The 25,428-nt window shown below is 36.3% G+C and overlaps 3 protein-coding genes across 7 annotated transcripts; all 3 read left to right on the forward strand.

Annotated features, from left to right (window-relative positions):
- The first annotated feature begins 8,855 nt into the window (after window positions 1-8,855).
- Window positions 8,856-10,072, forward strand: LOC103971337 (myb-related protein 306). Its single transcript, XM_009385330.3, has 3 exons — window positions 8,856-9,125; window positions 9,215-9,344; window positions 9,421-10,072. Exons 1-3 carry the CDS (start codon window positions 8,993-8,995, stop codon window positions 9,944-9,946), a joined length of 789 nt encoding a protein of 262 aa, XP_009383605.2. The 5' UTR covers window positions 8,856-8,992; the 3' UTR covers window positions 9,947-10,072.
- A 203-nt stretch (window positions 10,073-10,275) lies between these two features.
- LOC135583284 (meiosis-specific protein PAIR3-like) lies at window positions 10,276-18,699 on the forward strand. 5 transcript variants are annotated; one of them, XM_065089949.1, is made up of 11 exons: window positions 10,290-10,403; window positions 12,476-12,554; window positions 12,893-14,677; window positions 14,784-14,928; window positions 16,392-16,541; window positions 16,617-16,680; window positions 16,775-16,924; window positions 16,996-17,054; window positions 17,328-17,462; window positions 18,098-18,189; window positions 18,327-18,699. In XM_065089949.1, the coding sequence occupies exons 2-11, from the start codon at window positions 12,522-12,524 to the stop codon at window positions 18,396-18,398; spliced, it is 2,685 nt and encodes an 894-aa protein (XP_064946021.1). In that variant the 5' UTR covers window positions 10,290-10,403; window positions 12,476-12,521; the 3' UTR covers window positions 18,399-18,699. The 5 variants fall into 5 exon arrangements, 4 of the variants coding, with proteins under 4 accessions (XP_064946023.1, XP_064946021.1, XP_064946022.1 ...); XM_065089950.1 differs by having other exon boundaries at window positions 12,893-14,668; XM_065089951.1 differs by lacking the exon at window positions 12,476-12,554 and having other exon boundaries at window positions 10,276-10,403.
- A 1,807-nt stretch (window positions 18,700-20,506) lies between these two features.
- Window positions 20,507-24,776, forward strand: LOC135596606 (origin of replication complex subunit 6-like). Its single transcript, XM_065088671.1, has 10 exons — window positions 20,507-20,862; window positions 20,937-20,983; window positions 21,077-21,181; window positions 21,269-21,349; window positions 21,762-21,873; window positions 21,949-22,011; window positions 22,105-22,192; window positions 22,298-22,374; window positions 24,199-24,292; window positions 24,404-24,776. The coding sequence occupies exons 1-10, from the start codon at window positions 20,743-20,745 to the stop codon at window positions 24,481-24,483; spliced, it is 867 nt and encodes a 288-aa protein (XP_064944743.1). The 5' UTR covers window positions 20,507-20,742; the 3' UTR covers window positions 24,484-24,776.
- Window positions 24,777-25,428: the final 652 nt, after the last annotated feature.

Below are 25,428 nucleotides of genomic sequence, written 5' to 3' on the forward strand. Positions count from 1 at the left end.
TTTTTGGCTTCTCAACATTATTACCATCATCAAATAATTGGTCTTCCAGAAATACAACATCTCTGCTTCTAATAATTTTCTTGTTCACTGGATCTTATAATCTGTACCCAAACTCTTCATGATTATATCTCAAGAAGATACATGCTTTTGTCTTACTATCAAGCTTGGACCTTTCATCTTTGGGAATATGAACAAATGCTTTACACCCAAAGACTCTTAAATAATTATAAGATATATCTTTTTCTTTCCATACTCTCTCTGGAACATCACCTTTCAAAGGAACTGATGGAGAAAGATTTATGAGGTTAATTGTAGTTCTCATAGCCTCCCCCAAAATGACTTTTGTAACTTGGCGTGAGAAAGTATACATCTAATCCTTTCTTCAATGGTTCTATTCATCCTTTTTGCCACACCGTTCTGCTGAAGAGTTTTAGGAACTATTTTCTCAAGCCTGATACCGTGGAACCTGCAATAATTCTTAAAATGACCCCTGTACTCGCCACCATTATATGATCGAACACACTTTAACTTTCTACGAGTTTCTCTTTCAATATTGACATGAAACTCCTTGAAAACATCGAGTACCTGGTCTTTAGATTTTAAAGTAAAAGTCCACACTTTTCTAGAATGGTCATCAATAAAAGTAACAAAATAAAGAGCACCTCCAAGAGTTCTAGTTTACATAGTACAAACATCAATATAAACTAAATCAATAACATCTGATCTTCTAGATGATGGATAAATATGAAATGCAACTCTGTGTGTTTTTCCAACTAAGCAATGATCACAAGATTTAAGAGATGTACCTTGCAACTCTGGTAAGAACTACTTTCTAGCAAGAGTTTGAAGTCATTTCTCGTTGATATGACTAAGTCTATTGTGCCAAAGATCTATACTTTCACCTTTTTGAATTGCATTAATCTCTCCTTTATGTAGCTTAGCTTCCATGACATAAAAAGAATTAAGCTTCTTTCCTCTTGCCACAATTAGAGAACCTTTAGTGAGTTTCCATTTGCTTTCACTAAAATAATGTGCAAAGCTCTCCTCATCAAGTCTGCCCATATATATCAAGTTAAGACGAATATCTAGAACATGTCTTACATCTTTGAGTATCAATTTGCTCCCAATACTGGTCTCCAAGCAAATATCTCCAATACTCAAAATCTTAGATGTACCACTGTTTCCCATTTTGATATTACCAAAATCACCAGTAGTATAAGACCTGAAGAAATCACGATGAGAAGTAACATGAAATGAAGCACCAGAGTCAATTACTCAGTTACTATCCTGAGCTACAAGATTGACACAACCGTCATCACAAACAATAGTGATATCACATTCAGTAGCAACTGTATTGGTCTATTTCTCATTTTTCTTCCTTTCATTATGTTCTCGCTTCCAAAACCTACACTCTTTCTTTATGTGACATGGTCTGTTACAGTGGAAACATTTGATATCTCTTCTAGACTTGGATCTTCCTCTATAACATATGGATTTCTACTATGACTTCTTCCACGTCTTTCTTGTTTTTTAGTAATAAATGCACCAGAAGAAGATACACCTTGTTCTTTCCTTCTGGCATCTTCATTTAGCAAACTATCTTTAACCATATCTATAGTTAGAGTCCCCTTTAGCGTGGAGTTACAAATAGTCACCACAAACATTTCCTAACTTTATGGTAAAGAGCTGAGAAGTAATAATCCTTGCATCTCATCATCTATATTTATTTTTATAGCAATCGACTTGTTTGCAAGACTCTGAAATAGGCTTATATGCTCAACAATATTACCACCATCTTTATACTTCAAATTTTCAAGTCTTTTAATGAGAGAAATTCTATTTCCCACTGTCTTTTTCGCAAAGAGATTTTCTAACCTATGCCAAACAACATCAGCTCTGGTTTTATCCGAAATATGCTCATACAAGTCTATATTCATCAATCTTCTAATATATGAAATAGCTTTTCTATGTTGAACTTCTCATTCTTCATCGTCCATAGTAGAAGGTTTATCTTTAATCTTGATGGGTTTATACAAATCTTTGCAATAAAGCAAATCTTCCATCATATACCTTTAAGTAGAATAATTTGATGAGTTCAATTTAATCATACCATCCGCCTACTCCATTCCAATCACACAAGAAAAACTAGCACCAAATAACTTGTTGCTCTAATACTACTTGTTGGGAAAAACCTGTTAAAGCGGAATAATTCTTTTTCCTCTTTGTGTATCAAAATAGGTTCATCATCAAAATACCAACTTGATATCAAAATACAAATATCAACTAGCATAGCATAAACAATAGAGCAATAAATCAATCACACGGTGAGACCAAATTTTTAATGTGGAAAACCCAATGTGGGAAAAACCACGGAATCGTAGTCTACCTCAAACTTCCACTATCAATAGTAATGATAACAAGTGTATAGTAAATCTTCTCTAGAATAACTAGAGGATCATAATAACATCAAGAACATAGATCTTAGCTCAAGAATAGCATATCATCATCACATATGATAGATCTCATCAAAAGAGAATTCTAGATCTCACAAAGTGGGTATAGTAAGAAAGTACCTCAGAGAGGGCAAACTGCAGATCAATACCATTAGAATTGTAGAACTTACTACAAGAATTTTCTGCATAAAATTTGAGTCAAAACTAATAACTTTTGACCACTGATCGTCAAGTAAAAAACTTAACATCTTAATATTTCTTTCTCTTTTTTTTTTTTTTGTCTATGCTCTTTTCTCTCTCTTTCCTCTTGTTGTGCGCTGTCGTCGTTCTCTGTACGCACGCACGCTGTCCTCTCTCCTTTTTCTCTCTTTGTTCTTCTCTTCTCTCTCTATGTGCCGTCGCCACTCGCTACGCGATCTCGTTGCATCGATTGCCCTCGTTCGTTACTTCCTTTTTAATTATTGATTTGGGCTCCAAATGCCCAATTGTCCAAGCCCACAGGTGGACCTAACATTTTTAAATATTAGTTCTCGTGGTATTAATTTATATTGTTCGAATGATATGAGAAAAAAAATAGTGTCAAGGCTACATGGTTGATTGTTCTATATAATTTAAGTACGTGATGAATCATCTAATTATTTTCAAAAAGTAATAATGCATATCATCGGCATAATTTATAAGGTGTATTATTATTTAAAAGTATTGCAAGAAAAATTATATGTTGACAATAGAGAAAAGCGATTTGAATAGTTAAGTATTTTATTATTTAAAATTACTATAAAATAATCTATACGTTTGTGATCAAAGAAAAATTGTATGATTTGCATTTATTGAAATAAATGTTTGCTTGTTTTCAAAATATTTCAATATTATATTTAAAAATAATTGAATTTTTTATTATTATTATTGATTTCAAATAATATGTGATTCGGATGCTCAAACTCTTAATTTGTAAATGTATCCTATATATTATTTTATGTTACATTGTAGTTGTTTGATTACTATGACTATAATTTTGACTAATATATATATATATATATATATATATATATATATATATATATATATATGTATATATTATTGCTCAATTGGTTGATTGCATGTATTTCCAAGTTATATGAAGCATGCATCGTTAAATTTTAGGTTGATGAAAGTGTGCTTTTGAATTGGATGATGTATTTTCTATTTCTTGGCATTGTTGTGTGGATACATTTTCATCGCTGTGTGTTGTGGTCATTATAGGGAGTGTGTATAATCCTACTTTTGCTGCATTGTTCCTTTTTGAGTCTAATTTTGGTATGGGTTGGATTGAAGTACTTATTAAGGACAATGTCTTTGTAGACAATATGATGAGGATTACGAATATAACATTTTGGCAAGTTTTCTTAGTAGTTCTCATGTAAACTTAGTACTTCTCCTAACACGATCCATGATCAGATTTAAATGATGTTAAATCTATTGTGGTTGAGATAGATTTAAAAGCAGGATAGAATATATTGGTGATAGGCTCATGAGATTACTAGTTAAAAATACTCGGTTGTAATTTCGCTGTTCCAACTAAACTCACTCAAATATTACGGTAGTCCTCTAAATATTGTAAGTTTGTTTAAAACACGATTTATGGAATGGTATGTATTGGACTCTGTACTAAATCAGCATGGTCCAATGCCCAAAACATCGAATAATCATGTTATGAAGAGCTTGGTCTTTGGATCTAAATCTTCAAAAAAATTTCTTGTACTTAGGTCTTTGGATCACTAATTGCATTGTTTTAATTGCTGAGACAAGGCAGTAGTGATTTGGTGATTGATTGTGCAAATATCGGTATCACTGAGTAGCAGTTCTAAATATTGCATCCACAAGAAGAATCATATATATATATTTCCTACATTATTTCCTTTTCAGAGAAAAAAAAAAGAAAAAAAGAAAAAGATGTGGTGAACAATGGTTCGTTTTTGTTGTATTCATATTGCAGTTCTGAATAGAGATTATCTCAGGAAATTCTTGTCATATTTTGGGTTCCACAAGTGATACAAAATATGTTCTTTTATTGTCTTTCCTTGATTGGTGATGTCGTCTATTGACTCAGCTCTCGGACGAAGCATGACTGAGGCCTTCAGGAAGTTGCCATGAAATTTCGCACACAATTGATTGAACTGACACTGTCTGTCTGAGGAAGGAGAGAGAGATCAATGGTGGGAAGAAAATACTTCAAAAAGTTAGGATGATGCCTCTCCAGGGACGACCGATCACTTATATCCCACCATCATCATCATGCACAAAGAACTCAGTGGTCCTGTCCTAGTCATGGCAGTCCTTGACATGAACTGCCAACACCCCGGTCTTTACCCCAACTTCTTGGTTGACTGTTTTGCACTGTAGATGGCTTGACATGATCAACAACATTAATGAGTGGGTCAACTTCAGTTTGGGGGTTCGGCCACTCGATCAAGGTGGCTACATCTCTTGGAACCATCACCTTTTCTCTTTTATTATGTTTGATGAAGCATTCATGAGGCTTGAAGCTGCTAAATCGATTGTTGACGAAATAAGATCATCGTTTCAGTGTCATCTTAGTTGGAACTGTGGCAATGGTTGCATGTTGTCTTAATCCATTAGAGCAAGAAGGTGGCCAAAGGCGGGCGTTATTAGACTGCCTTTGACATTGTGCCTAACACATTGGTTGAAGCATACCCATGTCTCCTTTGCGAAGTTTGTATGATCATCGTCTTGAGAGATTTTTAAGGGGGGGAGAAGCATGGCATTTTTCAGTTAACTTTGCATGTTGTTAGTAAATCTTTACACCATGGTCGAGGTGTCACGCGGTTCGGTCCGGTCCCGGATGCGTAAGGTCGTCCACGTGGATGCTCGGGTGATGAGGGTTCGAGCCGGGTCGGGTTCGAGTCTCGTCCCCTGAGCACAGTTTTCTCTCTTGACGAGTGGTCTGCTTTTCCGTCGCTGAGCTCCTGCACACAGGTCGAGGTTGGGATGGAGATTTTTTAACCTGACCCCTCTGAAGCTTAAGTCAGCTTTTAGTGGAATGAGATGGAGTTGAGTGTTCGAAGTGCCTCCTCCCCTGAATTAAGGAGGATTAGCTTTTATACCTGCGGGGATGAGTTGGTCGTACGGTCAATTCACTATGACCAGCTCCTTGGGCAGTGGCCGACTTAAGCTTCTGTATGAGCGCCAATCGACCTGCCCGGATCGGCATCACGCGGTACCACCCCGAGCTTTCCGAGATGATTGTACCATGATGATGTCGTTCGTACGGAGGGGGCGACAAGCAGTTGCCCGCCACGTGTGTGCTATGAACCACATCGTACTTGAGGTTTCACGTCTGCATCATTGTGTCTGCTTGCCTGGGTCCACATGGGCGATGCTAAAATATGTCGTATCACATGTTATACTACATCCGAATAGAGTTGGTGCTATTGTTGGACTTCTTGATGTCATATATCTGATTCAGCAAGATCATTTTCTTGAGAGAGAGAGAGAGAGAGAAAAACAAAAAAAAAGCATGACATTTTCCGGATATGTTTGCGTATAATATGTGTAGAGCTGGTGCTGTAGTTTCCTTCTTGATGTGAGGGACCCGATTCGATAAGATTATCGTCTTGAGAGAGAGAGAGAGATGTTTGGTTCTTTCAGGTTTGCACGGCGTAGAGAATGGAATAGCAGCCATGAATTAGGTGCTTCCCATTCCCTTGACTGCGTCCGGTGCAAAGCGGTCACCATCGCCATGCATGCACGCATGCGTGCGAGTCTGCATTGCTCATCAGGAGCCACTCCTTGGCCATTGGGGGTTTCTTCCCACTTGCATGACTGCCGCACTGCTCTGATGTCTTCCATTGATTCCAAGTCCACAACTCGCTTCCCTTCTTTTACTCCTCTCCGTGCCACGTATCGCATGGTGTTGCAATCAAAATGGTGGTTGTCTTCCCCTTTCAAGGAATAAATATTTTAGACGGATGTATAAACGGGTAATAGATTGTGTATAAAATATAATGATCGGGCAATTATACATCAAATCTTAAATATTATAATAGAAGATAATAATAAAAGATTTTATGAAAGAAAAGAGAAAACAGAAAAATAAGATAGTAAAATATGATCACTCTATTAACTAGGTTTTTTTATAATTTCTTTTTTAAACCAATTTATATGCTCAATAAAACTTAGCTACCCTAAATATGATAATGTGCTAGTCATACATGTCATGTAGGAATATATACCTTAAACATTGGTCTTATAACGATACATTAGACTTACTAAATATCGAAGAGTTCAAAACATCATCCAAGTTATTTTGTATGTGATCATACTACCGGATCTCATTAGAACTTCAAAGTTAATCACATCTTAAACATCGGTTTGATGATAGTGTATCGGATCCATTTACCAAAGATTAAGAGTTTGATATATTTTGACACCTTAAACAATGGGCTTCCATAGAATCATCTGTTTTCATCTCAAATATTATATTTTTTTCTCATTTCTAAACAAACAATACTTGAAAAATGATCAAATCAATTTCTTTACATCTATCTAGTCGACAGATCAAATTTACAATAATAAAAAAATTAATATTTTATATTTCCATAAATAACACAAAGTTTTGTTTTTAGAATTCATGGGGGGATAAATATATCCATGATTCCATTAGAAAAATGAAGCATGGATAAAAAATTCCCCAAGCATGCCAACATCTCATTAATACTACACAAAAGGAGTAGGTGAAAAAATGTGAGGAAGTTTTCAACTGTGCATCCATTAATGAATTTGCTTGACTTGGATCAGAATTTACTTGCTAACTTGTAACTTATTCTAAAATGATTGACCTCGACGTCCCTGGAAAATTTTGACTTAGCAACTGTTGGTGATTTTGATTGATCAAAACTGGCTTCTGACATCCTCCACCTCATTAAGTGATCAGGTCCTACACAGTTGAATTTTTTTTCCTACATTATCTACCCATGAAACTGATGCATATTAATGATTTTTTTGCTTTAAAAAATCTAATAGGAAAAGAAGACTAGAAAAGCTTTTCGTGATTACACTGCAAGTAACACATGTTCATCGAAATCCCTTTTTGTTTCTGTAATTTTATAGCCATGTAAAAATTGGGATTATATGTGTATATATAATGGAAAAAAATTAAGATATTTTTATTAGAATTTGATCTTGTTTTTGCTTTTGTATGTGCCATCACAAATGATTAAACAATATCATATGGGATACATCATAAATTAGCAGCCAGAAGAAGTAGTGTCATGCATAATTCCAATGCAATCTTCTCATTCTCCCAATTAATATGTGAAATTCAATATATATATATATATATATATATATATATATATATATATATATATCTATATCTTAGGACAGACCTCCAGATTTTTTCTCTCTTTAATTTTATATTAATTATAATTGCTATTTTTAGGAGATCATATATTATAGTCCTTCGAAATGGAGAATTTGGAGATGTAATTACATAAATATTTAGATAAATCTAATCTAAAATCGTGGCTCAAATGCAACACATGAAATGGACTCGATCGTTCTCCTGATGTCAAGGGGGTTGACAAATATAAAATTCCATGATGTGGCTGTAAGACTCGACAGCCTCGACTCAGCTATAGGTGCAACTCCGTGGCTGTTAGTTCATGATAAGAGCAGGTGGCAAGTTGTGGTAGGTCAAAAGTGGTGAAAGACCAGAAGTCAGCCACCGATCTCTCACCTCGGTTCATGAGCCACGAGGTCAACGTCACCCGCCGTTGACGATATGACCCTCCTGCTCCCTTCTTTCTCTGAACAGTGTCTTGGCCGAGACAGCTGTGATGCACTCTTCCTTTAAGCTTCTACTTATCCATTGATGGAGTTCTGTTAACCGTCATCTCTTTGCCAAACCTTGCGTACAAGAAGCGGCAGTAGTAGAAGGACTAAAGCAAGTCTTTCATCTCCTGAGCTTGATCTGCCAGGAGGAATTTATAATTCCATTTCCAGTCAAGAAAGACAAATGGTAAATAACATTTCTCATTGGACATGCATGAACATAGATAGATAGATAGATAGAGAAAGAGAGACATTTCTCATTGGACATGTATGAGCATAGATATATAGATAGATAGATAGATAGATAGAGAAAGAGAGTGAGAGAGAATAGGGAGATAGATAGGTAGATGGATAGATAGAGAAATAGATGAAGGAAGCTTCCCTTGTGCGATCTAAGATGTCGATGGTACATCAGAGTAAATGCAACTGGCTGCCTTCTTTTGACTCATCTTGCAATCGATGCATGCCTGCCTTGGTCAGCGGATCCTGAGCTAAGAAAGACTTCCCTCGTGTCATTTGTGTATATATGGGTGGCAAAGGTTGGAAGGAACGCACCCTCAGACCCTTGCCTTTGCCCCCTTTGTGTCGAAGAGGAGGAGCAAAAGGAGGGAAGGAAACGGACACCATCTTTGTATACACATACTCTCTCTCTCTCTCTCTCTCTCTCTCGTTCTTCATTCCTCGAGGAACAATAGCCCAAGGGCGACATGAGCAGGCCACTGGATTCTGAGACGGTTGGTGTGAAGAAGGGTCCTTGGACGCCAGAAGAGGATCTAATCTTGTTCTCCTACATCAAAGAGCATGGTCCAGGAAAATGGAATGATGTTCCTGTCAAGACCGGTGACTCGATCAAGTCATATTGTGATTCCTTGATGAATTACATAACGATACCTGTTACATCAACATCGGGTTATGTGTTGGTTTTGTAGGTCTCATGAGATGCAGCAAGAGCTGCAGGCTCAGGTGGACAAACTACCTGAGGCCAGGAATCAAGCGTGGCAACTTCACCGATCAAGAGGATAGAATGATAGTTCACCTCCAAGCTCTCCTTGGCAACAGGTCAGAATCACTACTGCTCTTATGGTCTCAGCTCGATGGTCGGTCACGTTGATTCTTGTGTTATGACTCCATGCAGATGGGCTGCCATAGCTTCTTATCTACCTGAAAGGACTGACAACGACATCAAGAACCACTGGAACGCCCATCTGAAGAAGAAGCTCAGGAAGCTCGATGCTGATGCCGACGTCTCGAAGAGCGGCAGCAAGAAGCATTCCAACGAGCAGTCCATCTCCAGAGGACAGTGGGAGAGGTGTCTCCAAACCGACATCCACAAGGCGAAGCGAGACTTGTGCGACGCCTTGTTGATCGAGAAGCCGAGCTCCCCGCCTCACTCCAAGTTCCCCTCCGACGCCAGCAGCAGCACGCCGTGCGCATCGAGCACGGACGACGTGGCCGGGCTTCTCCAAGGCTGGACCACCGATGACTCGCCGAAACCCGGAGATTCATCCTCCAGCCATCGGTTTGCCGACTCCATGAGCGAGGTTTGGGCGGACCAAGCACCACTCATCCTGTTCGATCCGTGGTTCTTTGACGACAGCTCGGCGCAGGGGCAAGAGAAGCTTTTCGGCATGGCGATGGATGAAACAGCTGAATTGTTTTAAGAAATTGCTGTCGCTTCTCGAGTCCTTGTGTTCTTCCGACGCATTACCATCGCAGATTTCAAAGGTGTAGGACATGGAACTGTCACTTGTGACGAACCTATATAAAAAGATCCAATACATTGACTAATAAGCACATTTGAATAAAAAGGATAAGATTTTGTTCTTCAGTCGTCAATTCAAAATGGTTGCAATCTCAAGATGAGAACAGTCAAGCCAATTCGGCACTGTTGAACTCAGATTAAGCTCATTAGGCCACCCGGTCCAACTGAACCGCGGATCTCCCGGTTGGGTCAAGCCAGGGCCTTAGTAGAAAAGGCGGCCCCTCGTTCGGTTGCGTTGGAGGGAAAGCAGCCCTTGTTTCCGAATTTTGAAGCGCATTTCGCAGAGCCGATAGAGGGAGAGGAGGAGGAGGAGATCAGCGCTGAGAGCGTTGGATCCGCAAACGATGAGGGGAGAGGTGAGATCTCCTCCGATCTCCTTGTTCCTTCCGTTGTTTCCCTCGGATCTGTTGATGTTAGCCTTCTTGGATGGAGGTGTTCCTGGAATCTGCGATCTAATTGTTGTCATCTTCCTCTATCGTGTATCCGATCTTGCGTTTCTTTTGTGGGCTCGCTCGGATTAGATCCAGCTGCTGCGGCTTTTCTCGACTTGCACTTGCAAGTTGGGAATTCTGCATCAGCTCTGCTTCACGACGAATTTAGGGTTTCTGTAATTTCATTATGGTGGTAATTTAGTTGATTGATGCATTTCAAGTGTTCCTCTGGAGAATGAGTGGGCTTTTACCTCTAGAAGCAGGGTCTTCATAGTCGGTTCACACGACGTGTTGCGCTCGTCGTTCTTTGTGAACCTCTATACTCTACTAACGCGGGATTTGCTGAATTGGGATTTCTGAGTCATCGCTAACTAGGTTATGGAGAATTTAGATATTTCATGTTACTGGAATTTTGATATATTATGTAGGGAATATTAGAGTCTCGGCTCTTGAACCTATTTCAGTTTTACTTTGCACATCATAATTGATACCAAACACCAAAAAGATTTTTCTGTTTGTTTTATCTGTGAAAGATTTCATGGCTTTTTTTTAGATGGATTGTCAATTTTAATTAATTAATTATATCATTTTTAATATGATTTTACAGTTGCATTGCTGATAAATTTATAAAAGACTGGTTTGTTCCCGGCTTGACATTGTTTGACCACATGGCTAATTTTTTCCTTGTTAATATGTCATGGTTCGAGATGTGTATGGAATATAAGTAAACTGTGTTTTATGTAAAAAATTTATGTGATTACTTTTTTTTGTCATGCCTAGTTTCTAATCAGTTTATAAGAGAAGCCCATTTCTAAGGGTGCAAACTTTTTTTCATAGCTGAATGTCACATCATTGTAACAAAAGTGATTCTAGGCAAGGTATGCAATACTGTACCGTACCAGTGTTTCAAGGTTGGCTCGGTATGGTACGGTATCGTGTACCGAGTGGTACGCCAGGGCGTACCGAGCGGTACACCTAATTTATGCGTAAAACCTTTCGAAAATACTTGAAAATAAAAAAAAAGGTTAGGATAGGGTTTTTAAGTTAGAAATAAATATAGTAATAGCATAAGTTTAGCAAAATCAATGTAAATTAGGTAAGAATAGTATCACATATCTTTTTCGGGCTTTGAAGAATATTTTGTGCAAGATTTGTATTTCAGTCCATTATGAATTGTCCTTATGTAAACATACCTTTTGATTAGAAAGTTCTTCCTCTTAATCTTCCCAAATTAGCCTTGATTCAATTCACAAATCGTTGTTTTGTAGAGTTTAGGAGAGTACAAATGTGAGAAAAAAAGAGTTTGAGATAGTTTAAAAGAGTATGAAAATGTAATAGAGTGAAATATGAGAGAAGAAGATGTTTAAATACTATGAGAAAGGGCTCCAACGGTCAATTTTATCGTTGGAGCATTGTATCACTGTAGCACGTTCCGTCCGGGAATGGGCGGTCCGCGTATCGGTATGCCGTCGGACCGGTATGTACCCCATACCGGACGGTACCATTCAAAATTTCATACCATAATTCTAGGTACATATCTCTTGTTCTTCATGAAAATGCAGGCTGATAAGGAAATTTTTTGCTTGCCAGTAGAGAACAAGTTAACAAGTAGCACACAATATGGATGATAATAGAAAAATGGTGACACATATCTTATCTATCTTTCAACTTCTCAGGTATTATAAATTTTAAAATTTTATATTGAGGTAAAACAACAAAAAATGGTCATCCATATGTTATGGAGTTTTATAATGGATTATATCTAGAAACAGTCTAGAGTAACAATTGTTGTTAGCAGGCTGAAAGTACTACGAAAATTTCATGAGAGGATACATGTGAAAGTTGACGAACAAATTATGTTTCAAAAAATTTTTATTTCCTTTGTCATGTTTTACATGATGGGGCTAAATTGAGTTGGTAATCTAATGGTTGTTCTTCAGAAAGTGTATCTTTTCTTATTCTGTTATCTTCTGAAGCTTTTTTTCCTTGCTTGTTAGGTTCAACCTAACATTGACTGTTATAGTTGACTTGCATGGGAGCAAAATGACCAATACTGAACCACTGAAGTTGCAAGATGTAAGTGGTTCCTATAAAAGCTTCAAAATGATACACAACAATAGCAGGCTGTAAACTATTTGGTTTGGGTATATGGATTTTTCCAGTCATTAAGGTATGTACAAGGCAAAAGGTTGAAAATGATGAAAACACAAGAACCTCTGATGTTATGGAGGAAAACTTTTTCTGGTTGATGAGTTTTAAGTTGCTTTTAGCTGTTAATATCGAACATCAAGCCTTAGGAGTCTTTTTGCTTGAATAATTTATTGTAGGGTCAAGTTTTTTGTTGTTTTCATGCTTTTATTGTCGAAATAGATGTCCCATTTATATTATAACAAGATTCAAATGGCGAAATTTAGGCTGGGGCAAATGATTGTTGGAGTTTGGGCAGTAATCCCTATCCTTCTGATAGAATTTCCAAGGTATCAATTGGGATTACTATTAATAAGTTTCCAATGCTGGCATCTGGAGCAAAAATTAAAGATAGACTTACAGTTCCTGCTTGCGAGAGAATACATTCATCTCAAGAAAACATTGTAAAAGAAAACAAAGTACCTGAGGTTACTGAGAACACAAAGCAAAATGGAAAACTGACTAATAAAGAGCAGATGGCTTCAGAAAAATTATCCACAAGATTTAAACCTCATGAGACACCAAGCTCTCAAAGAGTTCATGTATTTGCTGATCAAACTACAGTACTTGATACAGAAGAAGGTATGCTCAAGAACATAGCAGTTGTTGACGCTAAAGTAGATCAGGCAGGTAAAGCTGAGAAGTCTTCAGCGTGGTTTTCCAGAAAGCCCCTACTTCATGAAACACCAACTGCAGAGAAATTTATGTTCTTTGTAAACCAAGCTTCAGTTCTACAGTCACAGGATGGAGTACATAAGGAAACTGATTCTCTTGCTTGCGGAAAGAGATTAGAGAAGGATGAAAACACTGAAAGGGCAGTCCCATTTGCCACCATGCAGAAAATGCAAATGCTACAAAAAGGTGTGGGTTATGAACAGCCTGATGAAGTGACTACGGACAACAATGGGGCCCTGAAGAAGAAGATTTGGGAGATACTTGGTATGGCTTCAGAGAGCAAGCAGAATATGAACTTGCCAAATTCTGAAGACAAAGAGGCATACCATGGTAAACAATTTGGTATGGCTCCAAAAAGCAATCATACTATGGACTCATCAACTCCTGGAGACAAAATGACACTCAGTAGAAATCAAAGAGGGGAATTTCTGAAAGAAAAATCAGTCAAACCAAAACAGAATCCAGATGCTATTGAGACTCATTTGGACAGTCCGAAAGAAATCATTAGAGGACCTATTACTCATTATTTTACACGAAAGAGAGCTTCATGTAGAACATTCCAGAAGTTGCACAGGGGTAATTTGTATCCGAAGATTCCATTGTCTGCCTCCAGCACAGAATCTAAACCAAAGTTGGAAGATAAGAACATCTTTGCCTTTGATCAAGAGGAAGCAAAAGCAGTCACTTCAGGCCGATATGTCAGTGGCCATCCTAATATATCGAAAAGGAAGAGGAGTGAGCAGAAAAACAAGAGAATTAAGTTCAGGGCAGCCCCACGTCCTAAAAAGTTGGTTTCTGACAAGACTCTAAAATCCAATGAAAAAGAACAAACAGTGTTATCTTCTGTTAAAGTAACATCAAGGAGACAGGAAACAAGGTCCTCTCCTTGTCTAGTGTTTCAGCATGACAAAGACCAATTGCAAACATCAAACCAGGTTCTAATTTTGAACCACCACTTACAATTAGGAGCAAATAAGCATTTAGCAATGCCACCAGTATTAAGCAGTGCAGAAACTGAAGAACATTCTGGTAGTCTGAAAAGGAAGAGGAATTCATGGAAACATGATAAAAGCCAAGTGCCAAATGATGTGCATCTGGAGAAGGAGATTGATCATCCATCAGTAGAAAAAACTTCAATTCCATTGGTTGATTTTCAGGGTCCATCTTTTGCGAAGGATGCAAATCCACCTCCACCATTATGCAAACTACTCAATGAGGACCTCTGTACACCAGTAGCAAATTGGAGAAAAATTCCATCAAGAACATCTTCTAGGCCACAAATTTTGGAGAACCACAAACAAGAAACTGACAACTCAAATTCAGATACGGTATCCACTGTATCCTTTTTCTTGTTATCTTTGCAATTCGACTTATATTTCATTGTCTGTCAAGCCTGAACTATATGCTCCACCATTCTATTTCGTTTGCCTTAATGTGCTTTAGGATGAAACCATAGAGATTCATGAGTCAGAGAATGTGATGCTTCCACATGATGGAGAAGGAAAAGAAACTGAAAAGCAACCTTCTCTATCTCCAAGAAAAAACCAGAGATATAAGAGCTTTGAAGCAAGTGACTTCATTAATGAAGGTGGTTTAATTTCCAGCTGATAGGCCTAAATGTATAGAGTGCATTATCTTGCCACCTTTCTTTTATATATATATATATATATATATATATATATATATATATATATATATATGTAGTTGAGCTGGATATGTAAAATGTATCTGATTGAGATTTGCCATCCAAAATTTCCTGGATGAGGTACAGATTTTGCCTGGGTTATAGTTATTTCAGGATATTAGATAATCCAGATATGGTTTAAAACTTCAAATATTAGATGCACCTACGTTAATCCTTCTAGAAAGAGATCACTTGACCAATTCTTTCTAGTTATGGTATCTTTTTCTTCTTTTTTCCTTTCCTCAAGCCATAAGCCTTCCATTCAAAAATGTTATTGACTTGTTTGTTCATTGTGAAAGGTTCTATAGATTATTTCTGCATGGTATCTTAAAAGCTTGGTGGGAACATATATGGTATATGGCTTTGGCTAACATATGATACATGCAGTGTTTATCTCGAACGGAGTTGTGGATAGTCTTTGATTTGTATCTCTTTCCGTTTGTAGAAAATGTGGTTGGTAATTTCCATTTCCATTCCATATCTTTACAAAAGTCAAAATTTGACCCAGAAAAGTGGTCAGAGATGTGTACATGCCTGTCTGGTCCATATCTGTTCCATGCTTAATTGAACATAATATGACATTAAATTTCAGCTTGTATAAGATTTCATTACTTTGTTCCTTTTCATTATTATTACATGGACATATTAGATGATAAGTTGTGATATCCATTTTTCATCCTTATTTAGTTAAATGCTTTCTGCTCCTCAAATCTAGTGTAAATATTGTTGGCTGTGCTTTGTCCTGATGAGGATGTTGCCTTGGTTGTTCTACTATGATATGATTATCAGTAGCAAGTAATTGCAATAGGCAGTAAATATTGTATTTTAAGGTTGGCCAGCCATTTAGGTCTGCACCAAAGAATTGTGATGTTATTTTAAGAATTGATTGACACTAGTATTAATCAGTTATTTTCAGGCACATTAATGATAGAGCAGAAAAATTGAATGGAGATGCATATCATTAAGATAGTAGGTAACAAATGCCTCAATATTTTTTTTTTTTGTCTAGAGAAAATATAGATGTGAGATATTGTCATGATTGTTTACTACTTGTTCTGTTGTGCTTGATATTAGCCAGTGGTTTTAGGTTGGTAACCTCTTATTGTTATTTGTCTTTCCTTTTTTTGTTGGAAGTTAATCTAGTCGGTGCAACTATATATTTTGGATTGTCAATTTTATTGTTTAGTAGAAATATCAGGAATCTGGTGCAATGTGTTTGGAGAACATGGTAGAAAGAGTTGTAACGAGTGTTTGTAGAACATGTTAGAGAATTGATTTGTTCCTATGATAATTTGTATGGTTCTTTAAATCTTTGTTGATTTTCTTGTGTTTAGAATAGCATGCACAATCTTGAATTCCATGTGCAGATTACAGATCATCTGAAGAATGGTTCTTGAACTCTGGTAGTCTTCCTGAATCTCCTGTTGGAATTCATCGGATGAAAAGGGTAAACTACCTAAAAGATACCAAAATAAGCAAAAGCAGCCTATCCTCACCACCTCATGTTGGCACTTCAAGTAATTAAAAAACACTATCTTTTACATATTTTATATCTAAGATCAAGTGATCTCCCCTCCCATAATCTAATTCAGGAATTGAAGAAGCTACTGGATTACATGAAATCTTGGAGCATTATCCAGAGGATGAGTTGGCTAGGTCTATCCCTTCTAGGATTAAATGATTCTTTTTTTTGTATCAACGTTTTATATTCTGCTCACATTAACTGTGTTCCATTCCTGCCATATAATAGGTCTGTGTGCCAACTGGTGCGACTTCTGGAAAAATTCAAATCTAAAATAAGGTCACAAATATGCAAAAAAAGCTCAAAGATACTTTTGGATGCTGGAGAAAAAGTACATCTGCAGCTACAACATGCTGAATCTCAGATGGAAGCAGATCTGTAAGTTTTTGCATTGCGATGAAGCAATGACATTTTTTATCAAAAGCCTTACCTGTGACACTGTTTTTCAGAGGGAAGTTCCTTGGCATTGGCAAATCCAAGGGTAAATGCTTGGAGTCAAAATTCCAAGGTATAAACTTCAAATGCAATTTTCTGACATAAAGAGATAAAATGTCTCAATTAAATTTTACATACAATGTCAATTTTGAAACCTAATGAGGATATGACCAAGGACTTGAGGAGTAGACATAGGCCTGCAAGATGCCTCATTTGCCAATTGTAGTTCTCTTTGGCTTTGTGTTTTAGTTAAAACTGACTTTACTACATTGTAAATCATGTGGTATATTTTATTCTCTGCTTTTTCATTTCTTTTTCCTCTAGTTGATTAGCTGAAGTGACACAGAGCAACAAGAAAGACTGAGGTTCATGCACAACAAGTTCAAGGAGGAGGTTGATCAGCATCTCCTAGGCTGCAGGAGCACTCTTGAGGAAATCGAGGCATACAAAATCGAGCTAAAAGGAAGTTTGGACAGGCAAAGTAAGTCTCATTTAAAACTTTAAGAAGTTGGTGCACTAAGTCAAGTCCCAAAGTTGGTAGTGATGGACAAGTAGCATTTCAAGTGAAAATAAATCTGGTGTCTTTCACACATAAATACCAGAGTGAACATGATTGAGCACCAGATCATGCATTACATGTAATGCCTGTTAAAGGGATATGGTGGTTCTTTAAGTTTTTCTTTTGACGGGTTGTTTTCTTGAAATAATCTCCATGACAAATTATTGGTTTCCTTGAGTTGCAGTGATAAACATCAGTCACCTGTCTTATGGCGTTTGCCAACTGTAGTGATCATGCAGCTTCATTCTGTAGATATTTTCTGTCTTGTGGTAGGATTACACAGTACAATATGCACATACACTTGCCTGCACTAAACATCATTTGCATTAGCATTTCACTGGACCCATTCTTTTCTAGTATCATCCTGTATTTGAATGCATGATATATGTTGTATCATGATATTGAATCCACAAAAATTTACTTAAAAGAATGTTTTCTGAGGTTTGCTTTTTGTTATGGATAGACATGTTCCAAAAGCCATCTGCCTCTAAAGTTTGTTATGAGTTCATTTGTTATTTATTTTCTTGGTGATATTATTTGCACTCGTAAATATGCAGAGGCTTCACATAGAAAGCTTCTTCTGCAAGTTGAGGGAGCAATAGAATCTCAAATAAGTGATGCAGAAACAAGAGTTGCGACACTTCATAAGGTGAGTTCTTTAAATAGTTGTTCCAACTGAATGGTAAATCCAATTACATATGTAGCGTGCAGAACTATTAGTTGAGAACATCTCGCTCATTAGTCTTCTCCTTTCCTACACATTGCACCTGTATTGGTTGACTGCAGGAAGCTGATAGAAAAATAAATGGATTAAAGCATGTTCTGAAGGAGTGGTTGTTAGAAGGCACAGTTAACTGAAGATTTGTTACAAGAAGGATGATGGCAGGATACACATGGCCTTCTGCCTGAACTAAGACCGAGAAGAATGAAAAGGTGCAGGTACTGTTTTGCCACTAGGAATGTTGGTAAAGAAAACCTACTGCAATTTCCATTTTCTGTTTGTCCATTTTGTAGGATTGTTCTAACTGATGTGCAGTTTTTTTTTGTTTTTTGTTTTGGAGTCTTGCTGGCCAATAGAGTAATATTTACCGATCAATATAGATTGTTTATCCAATGTAATGATGTCAGGTCTTAATTGAAAGTGTCAGAGATTAAATTCTGCTGAGTGGATGAACGACACTAGAGTGGAAATAGATTTAAAGTTTTGTAGGAGCACCCAACTTAATAAGCTGCATCTAGTATGGTTCAGTCAGATTAGAAACGATGATTTGATGCTGCATTGCAGATGCCAGTATCATGTTACCTTAGGGTAGCATTAGCATTTCAACTTTAGAATACTAATGAAAAATTTTAAATTTCTCATAGTACCTGTGACATTTTTTTAAAATTATAAGATTGCTAATATATAATAGAATCCCTAACCCTGTCTTAATGTAATGCCATTATTTAGTAAGAAACCAGCATGATATATTTCTTCTAATGAGAAATTTTATTTATTTATTTATTTTTTAAATATAAATTTATATTTATTTATATGAATATTTTATATTTGTTATATATTTAGGCCATAACAAAATTTTTTTTATAACAATACATATATTCATTTATTTTTAAAATTTTATTTACTTATTAATTTAAATACATAATATTTATTTATTTATTTAATACATATTAAAAATATTAGAAGGATAAAATTATCATATAATATTCAATATACTTTAGAAATATAATTGTATCAAATAACACTTGCATCAATAGTTTTCATCTTTTTTTTTAAAAATTAAATGTGTTAAATATTCTATAACTATTCATTCACTCACACTTTTTATTCTGAATATATGTTAAAAATTCAAATATATTTTAAAGCATACTCTTAGTGAGTGAATCCTTCATGAGTGAGCAACATCTCTCAAGCCTTAAATATGCCATGAAATGTGCATCCATTAAACTCGTACAATTTTGTTTGATACTGAAATGTGCCACCAAGTTTCTCCTACTCTGTGCAAACTTGTAACCTTTTTCTTTAATTCAACGAATAAAATAGTACTTGCTTCAATAAACTTTGTGGATTAAAAAAGAACCATAACTGATAATTTCGTTTTATATTTATGCTTACATCCATTTTAAAATTAGAATTTTTAGTTTTAATTGTCATAACTTGCTTAATCACCTTGTAATAAAGTATAAATTTACTTTGAAGAAAGAAAGCTCAAATACAATAAATAAAACCTAAATTATAAAAAAAATTGATGTTGCTTATATTCATGATTTATTAGGAATAGTTTTTATTAGTAATAAGATAGTATAAATTTATTTTAAGGAGGTTTGTACAAGTGGCAATTACATGAAATAAGTCAATTGAAATTAGCAATAAGATGATAGGTAGTAAAAGAAAAAAAAAATCTATTTTTGGAAATAATAAAAATAAATAGGTGATATATATATTCCTCCAAAGTAAATAATTTATGTATTTGTCTCCTCTAAATTTAACGTGTATATATATATATATATATATATATATATATATATATATATATATATATATATATATATATATATATATATATATCTGTGTGTATACAATTTATATTTGCAAAGTTCAAGAACATATAGATATGCCATTGTAATTGATCTCCATGAATTGATCATTGGCATAATAATATTGAAACTCAAATTGACACTAATGCGTTTTTACATAAAAAAGATATTAGAAAAATATGAAGGTTCAAATAATTGGTGATAGTAATAAAAGGCATTTCAGATATTTAAAATTTTAATTTTGAAGTTAAAAAAATTATAATTATTAGGAGTTAATTTAAGTTTACTCAATGGATATTATCGAGAGTAGCATATATATATATATATATATTTATAATCTAAATTTGAAAGAATATATATGGAAAATCTAAATAATTGGAAGGATATGGATGTAATATTAAAACTGTGAGGAGGATATTTCAAAACCTTGAAAGGATAGATATGTAAAATCGCCATATAAATTCGATAATTTCGTAAATTTAAGGTGGAAAAGGAGCTCTTATAGGTCGCGAGTTTCCTTCTCCCGCCAAAATTTTCACGGTCAATTGGAAGGCCCTTCCCGCCAGCGTTCCCCGCCAAATCCTTTCCTTCCCATCCCCCTCCCCTCCCTTCGCTCGCCTCAAATGCCGCTTCCTCTCGCAACCCCTCCACCTCCCCGACCGCCATGGACTTCTCAACCATCGCCTCCAGGCTCGGCCTCGCTGGCTCCAAGCCCCTCATCCGCAAGGCCGAGGAGCTCCGCCGCTTCTCCGACGTCCAGTTCAATTCCTCCATCATTGGTGTTGTAAGGCCTTGCCTCTCCCCTCGCTCGACGTTGCGTCTCCGTTCTTCCACCCTAAACTATTCTTCTTTTGGCAGGGCGAGATCGCCAAAGCCATCATTTGCCTGGAGCTGGCGGCATCGAGGTGCCCCCGTTGGCCTGCACATCACTTGTTTGATTAATTGCTTTTGAACTGTCTTGCCATGCAAAGATTAAGCTTTTGGATATGTAAATGTAGGTTTGACGTGGTGTTTGATCGGCAAAGTGCGATAAAGATGAGCGGCATGTCGGAAAAAGCTTACATGAGGTCACTTAATGCCATGAAGAATGGTATCGGAGTCAAGTGGGTTTCTTTCCAATTTTGATGTATTCATTTGAGTTCATCAGGCTTTGATGGATGCCTAGAGTTTGCCGATGTGCTTTCTTGCAGGCCGAGTCTGGATGTTCGGCAACTTGGGATTCAGTTTGGCTGTGTTAGGCTCATCCCCTTCGTGAAGAAGGGCTTGACTCTGTAAGATCCAATCCCTTGGTCTCATTTCATGTGTTTCTCTTAAGCAATGAACAACACCATAATAATCATGTAGTTTCTTATGACTTGTCTTGACATTATATGTGTCAATTGAATGCCCATTAATAAGAATCCCTAACATTTTTGGTAACCTTTCTCTTCTTAATGATTCTTAGATCCTGAATATCAAGATCATGATAAAAAAAAGAAAGTTCTTGGTGTATTATGAATTCAATTGGGCTACAGATATATGAATCTACTGCAAATTTTAAGAAGGATTTAGCAAACGAAAATTGTTGTGAAATTATAGTTAGACCATTTATGTGTTGTAGTTCTGCATATAATCTTTTGTGCTTGCTCATATATTATTAGTTACCCTAGGCATGTCTTAAGATATGATTCTTCTGTTTTCCAGATACAAGGACCGTTTTCTAGCAGCACTTCCACCCTCTCGTCGGACAAGCACAGATTTCAATCGGCCAGTATTTACAGCAGTTGCCTTCTATTTATGTGCCAAAAGGCATAAGGTAATAGCTAGCCTTTGTGCTCCTTGGATTTTTTTCCCCCAACCAATATTGAGAAATTTATTTTTCTTCTTACAGCTGAAGGTAGACAAATTGAGGTTGATTGAGTTATGTGGCACATCTGAATCTGAGTTTGCTACTGTAAGAGAGATACAAACTTGTTAAGTCTCATCTCTTGAATTTTTTGGGCTATTCTAGTAGTATGAGATATATGCTCTTGATTGTGGGATCTAGGTTTCAACTTCTATGGGTGACCTCTGCTTTGATGTTTTTGGGATTTTCAAAGAAAAGAAAAATCCAAAGGCTGTCAAAGGTCATCGAGGTATATATGTCTCTGATTACTTGATACGGGAGTTATCTATGTAATAGAGACATTATGAGATTGAAATTATTTAGTCATTCATAATTTTCATCTTGATAATTACAGAGCTTTTAGATGCCCTTCCCAGTAAAAGGAGACGTGCGGATGATGGTGATGCCTCTGATGATTCTTCAGGAGATGAGGTAGGTCATACATTCTTGATAACTTTCTTCAGCCAACTGTTGACAGTATGCTGGAACTATGCCCACATGTTAGAAACCTTTAATAAATGTCTTTAAGATTTGAACATTTGAGGATTATGTGTTTGTGCAGTTACATGTGACTCAATGTAGTACCATGGCTAGAAATCACATCAATGGCTCTTCCCTTATAAATTTATGGTTGCATCAGTTTTATGATGAATATTTGAGAGATCACTCACATAAAGATTTATAGTGTGCTCACATTGGAAGTTCATAAGACTAAGATTGATTTATTAGGATTTAATGGGTGTACTATTATCAACTTTAGCCTAGGCATTTTGGCTGGTGGTTTGGGCTCAACAAAGTTGATAAATAAGTTATTCTATTAGGTTGGGTTGTGACATTTGATATTAGAACTAATCTAATGTTGAGGTATGGTGAGGGGGCTTGAGTAGGAAAAGATTATATGTGGATGGAGTCAAGTGACTCATCATTGTGTGGAGCTATCATTGGGTTATGCCTTAAATGTATTATGCTAGTGTTTGATTTGAGATATATTGAGTTTTGACGATGATGTCAAGCCCTTAAGTGGGGGAATTTGTAACATTAAAAAAAGTTTCACATTAGAAGTGAATAAAACTAAGATTAACTTATTAAGGTTTGATGGGTGTACTATTATTAACTTTAACTTAAATATTTTGATTAGTGGTTTGGGTTCAATGAAACTGACGGGCTAGTTATCCCATCAGGTTGGGTTGTGACATGTAGGCCTTTTAATCATTAGTTCGTAGTCATCAAAATTGAACTAGATTGCTTGGTCAGATAAAAGAAAACTTATGAATTGGCTTCAAGAGTTATCCAGTTCTAATAAAATCTTGACTTTGTAAATCAAGTTCACTAGTAATTGGGTGTGTTTGAGTGATAGCAACATCATGAATTAGAGGAAAGCCTTGCAATCTTTTTGTTTCCTGTTGCTCTCCCTGCTTGTTCTGTATTGCCATTTCATTGTTATGCCCATTTTGTTGCAGCTGTCGGTTTTATCAGAGAGAGGAATAAGTGGAGGAGAAGAAACAGAAGAGCATAAAAAAGGGATAAAAAGGAAGAAAAGGACTAGAGAAGAGATAGGAAGAGAAGAGGAGCATATGAAGGAAAAAAGGGAGAAGAGATAGGAGTTGATGGGAGAAGAGATTAAAGAAATAGGGAGAAAAGGAAATCAAACACTTGCGATATTATTGTTTCTTACTATTGTTATTGAAAAAAAGGAGAAACTTAAAAAATTAAAAATCTGATATCGTGTCTTGATTTTTTGCAATGACCAATTGGTCCATTGACCTAATCAATGACCTAGTGAACCAAAACTTAGCTGGTCAGTGATTGTTTGGTTCTGATAATTATGGCTCAGCAATATTGGTGATGGATAAGGTGAAACCTGTTACTGTCTGCTTCTATCTTAAGCAAAAAGGAAAGAATGCAGGAGATAAATGAATATCCAGTTGACAGACAAGGATTCTTTTATATGTAATGCTTAGTAAATACTTTTGCAGCTTTGTTTCCTGTAATTGAAATAAACTTTCTTTCATATGGAATCCTTAGAAAGTACTTTTGGAACTTGATGTAAGAACATTAAGCTGGCTTTACATCACATTCTTGCCATTCATATCTTATTCAACTGAAAATTATGATTCTACTTATCCTTGCTGAGACACCAGGGATGTGTTAATCTTTTATTATGTCCATTAATCCATTGGCTAAACAACAGCCCAGAATCTGGTTGGTTTACTCTTTTAATTTATGCCATACTTGTATGTACATTGAATCTTGCAGCTTTCAAGCTACAAGAGGCACAAAAAGATGGAAAAACAAGCCTATGAAAATTGGAAGATTTCAGTGATCTCCTCTAACAAGCAAGAAAAGACAGGTGTAGTACTCTTTTTCCTTCTTTGATGTGTACTATACTATGCAATAATCATTCACAATAGCGACACTGACATAACCAACTAAGGTTTATCATTAATATTTTCCTTGGTAGCACCCCTCAAGGCAAAGAAGCAAGCCACACTCAATTTCACGAGGAAGTCTCCCAGCTCAATTGCATTAGAAGCTTTATAATAAGACTGTGATGAGTTGGAGCCACCAGGATTAGAGATGGAACTAAAGATATACTGTTGTTTTGATGATGACCTATAGTTGAACGAGTATAATTTTTATCATGTAATATCACTTGTGCTCTGATATGTAGTGACCATGTGAAATGGAAGCTTAAATCTTGGTAGGCAGATGTAGAATCTGTAAATGATCCAAAGTTGCTAATCCAACTCCAGCTGGGTGCTGACTGTGAAATTAAATAAGCTAAACTGGCTTGATTCTTTTGTAATTGAAATTATGAACTGATTTTGGATCAATTTTGCTATTGGGTGCAGTGTTGGTTCTATTGATAACATCTCTAGTTGTTATTCATCAATTTTTTTGGTGGTTTGATGAATTTATTATATTATTAATTTGGTTGTAATTATTTCGTTAGATTCTACTGTAGCATCTAAACCGCTATAAAATCCCTATTTACAGATCTAAACCACCCCTGTAGAATCCTAAATAATTTAGTTAGGTTCAGTATTTTGATCTAAATAAGATGATATGAGCATTGTCTCTACCGAGAGGTGTTCTTCATCTTGATATATGTTCCTTTTCCCTTTCCATATGGAGCATGTGCATATCATGCAGCCACACCAAACACTATCAGGAAACGAGAAGTTACCATTAGATTTTATATATATATATATATATATACTCGTGACCATCAGATGTTACTACTGAAGAAGACCTACTCTTCTCAGGATCCTCCGAGGAGGCTCCTGATGATCTCAGCCTCAGGGCTGTTAACGTCCATGGTCACCATGAGGACGGAGAGCCGGTCGCTCAGGTCATCCATCTCCCGTTGCAGGCTCTTGATATATCTGCATGTCCCCCTTCAGCACCTTGGACGCGGACACCTGCGTACGAAGTGCACCTCCTCCTCCACTCGTGTTCCGGCGACAGCGGTGGCGGCGGGACTCG

The sequence above is a fragment of the Musa acuminata genome, chromosome BXJ1-11 (assembly GCF_036884655.1).
Source record: "Musa acuminata AAA Group cultivar baxijiao chromosome BXJ1-11, Cavendish_Baxijiao_AAA, whole genome shotgun sequence".
NCBI lineage: Eukaryota > Viridiplantae > Streptophyta > Magnoliopsida > Zingiberales > Musaceae > Musa > Musa acuminata.

Bases quoted from the DNA above. Each gene is read 5' to 3' on its own strand.
- LOC135596606 (XM_065088671.1), top strand. From the start codon at position 20,743: ATGGACTTCTCAACCATCGCCTCCAGGCTCGGCCTCGCTGGCTCCAAG. The intron at 20,984-21,076 runs GTGCCCCCGTTG...ATGTAAATGTAG, and splicing joins CTGGAGCTGGCGGCATCGAG to GTTTGACGTGGTGTTTGATC. The intron at 21,182-21,268 runs GTGGGTTTCTTT...GCTTTCTTGCAG, and splicing joins AAGAATGGTATCGGAGTCAA to GCCGAGTCTGGATGTTCGGC.
- LOC103971337 (XM_009385330.3), top strand. From the start codon at position 8,993: ATGAGCAGGCCACTGGATTCTGAGACGGTTGGTGTGAAGAAGGGTCCT. The intron at 9,126-9,214 runs GTGACTCGATCA...TTGGTTTTGTAG, and splicing joins TGATGTTCCTGTCAAGACCG to GTCTCATGAGATGCAGCAAG. The intron at 9,345-9,420 runs GTCAGAATCACT...GACTCCATGCAG, and splicing joins CAAGCTCTCCTTGGCAACAG to ATGGGCTGCCATAGCTTCTT.
- LOC135583284 (XM_065089949.1), top strand. From the start codon at position 12,522: ATGACCAATACTGAACCACTGAAGTTGCAAGAT. The intron at 12,555-12,892 runs GTAAGTGGTTCC...GGCGAAATTTAG, and splicing joins AACCACTGAAGTTGCAAGAT to GCTGGGGCAAATGATTGTTG. The intron at 16,681-16,774 runs GTCTATCCCTTC...GCCATATAATAG, and splicing joins CCAGAGGATGAGTTGGCTAG to GTCTGTGTGCCAACTGGTGC.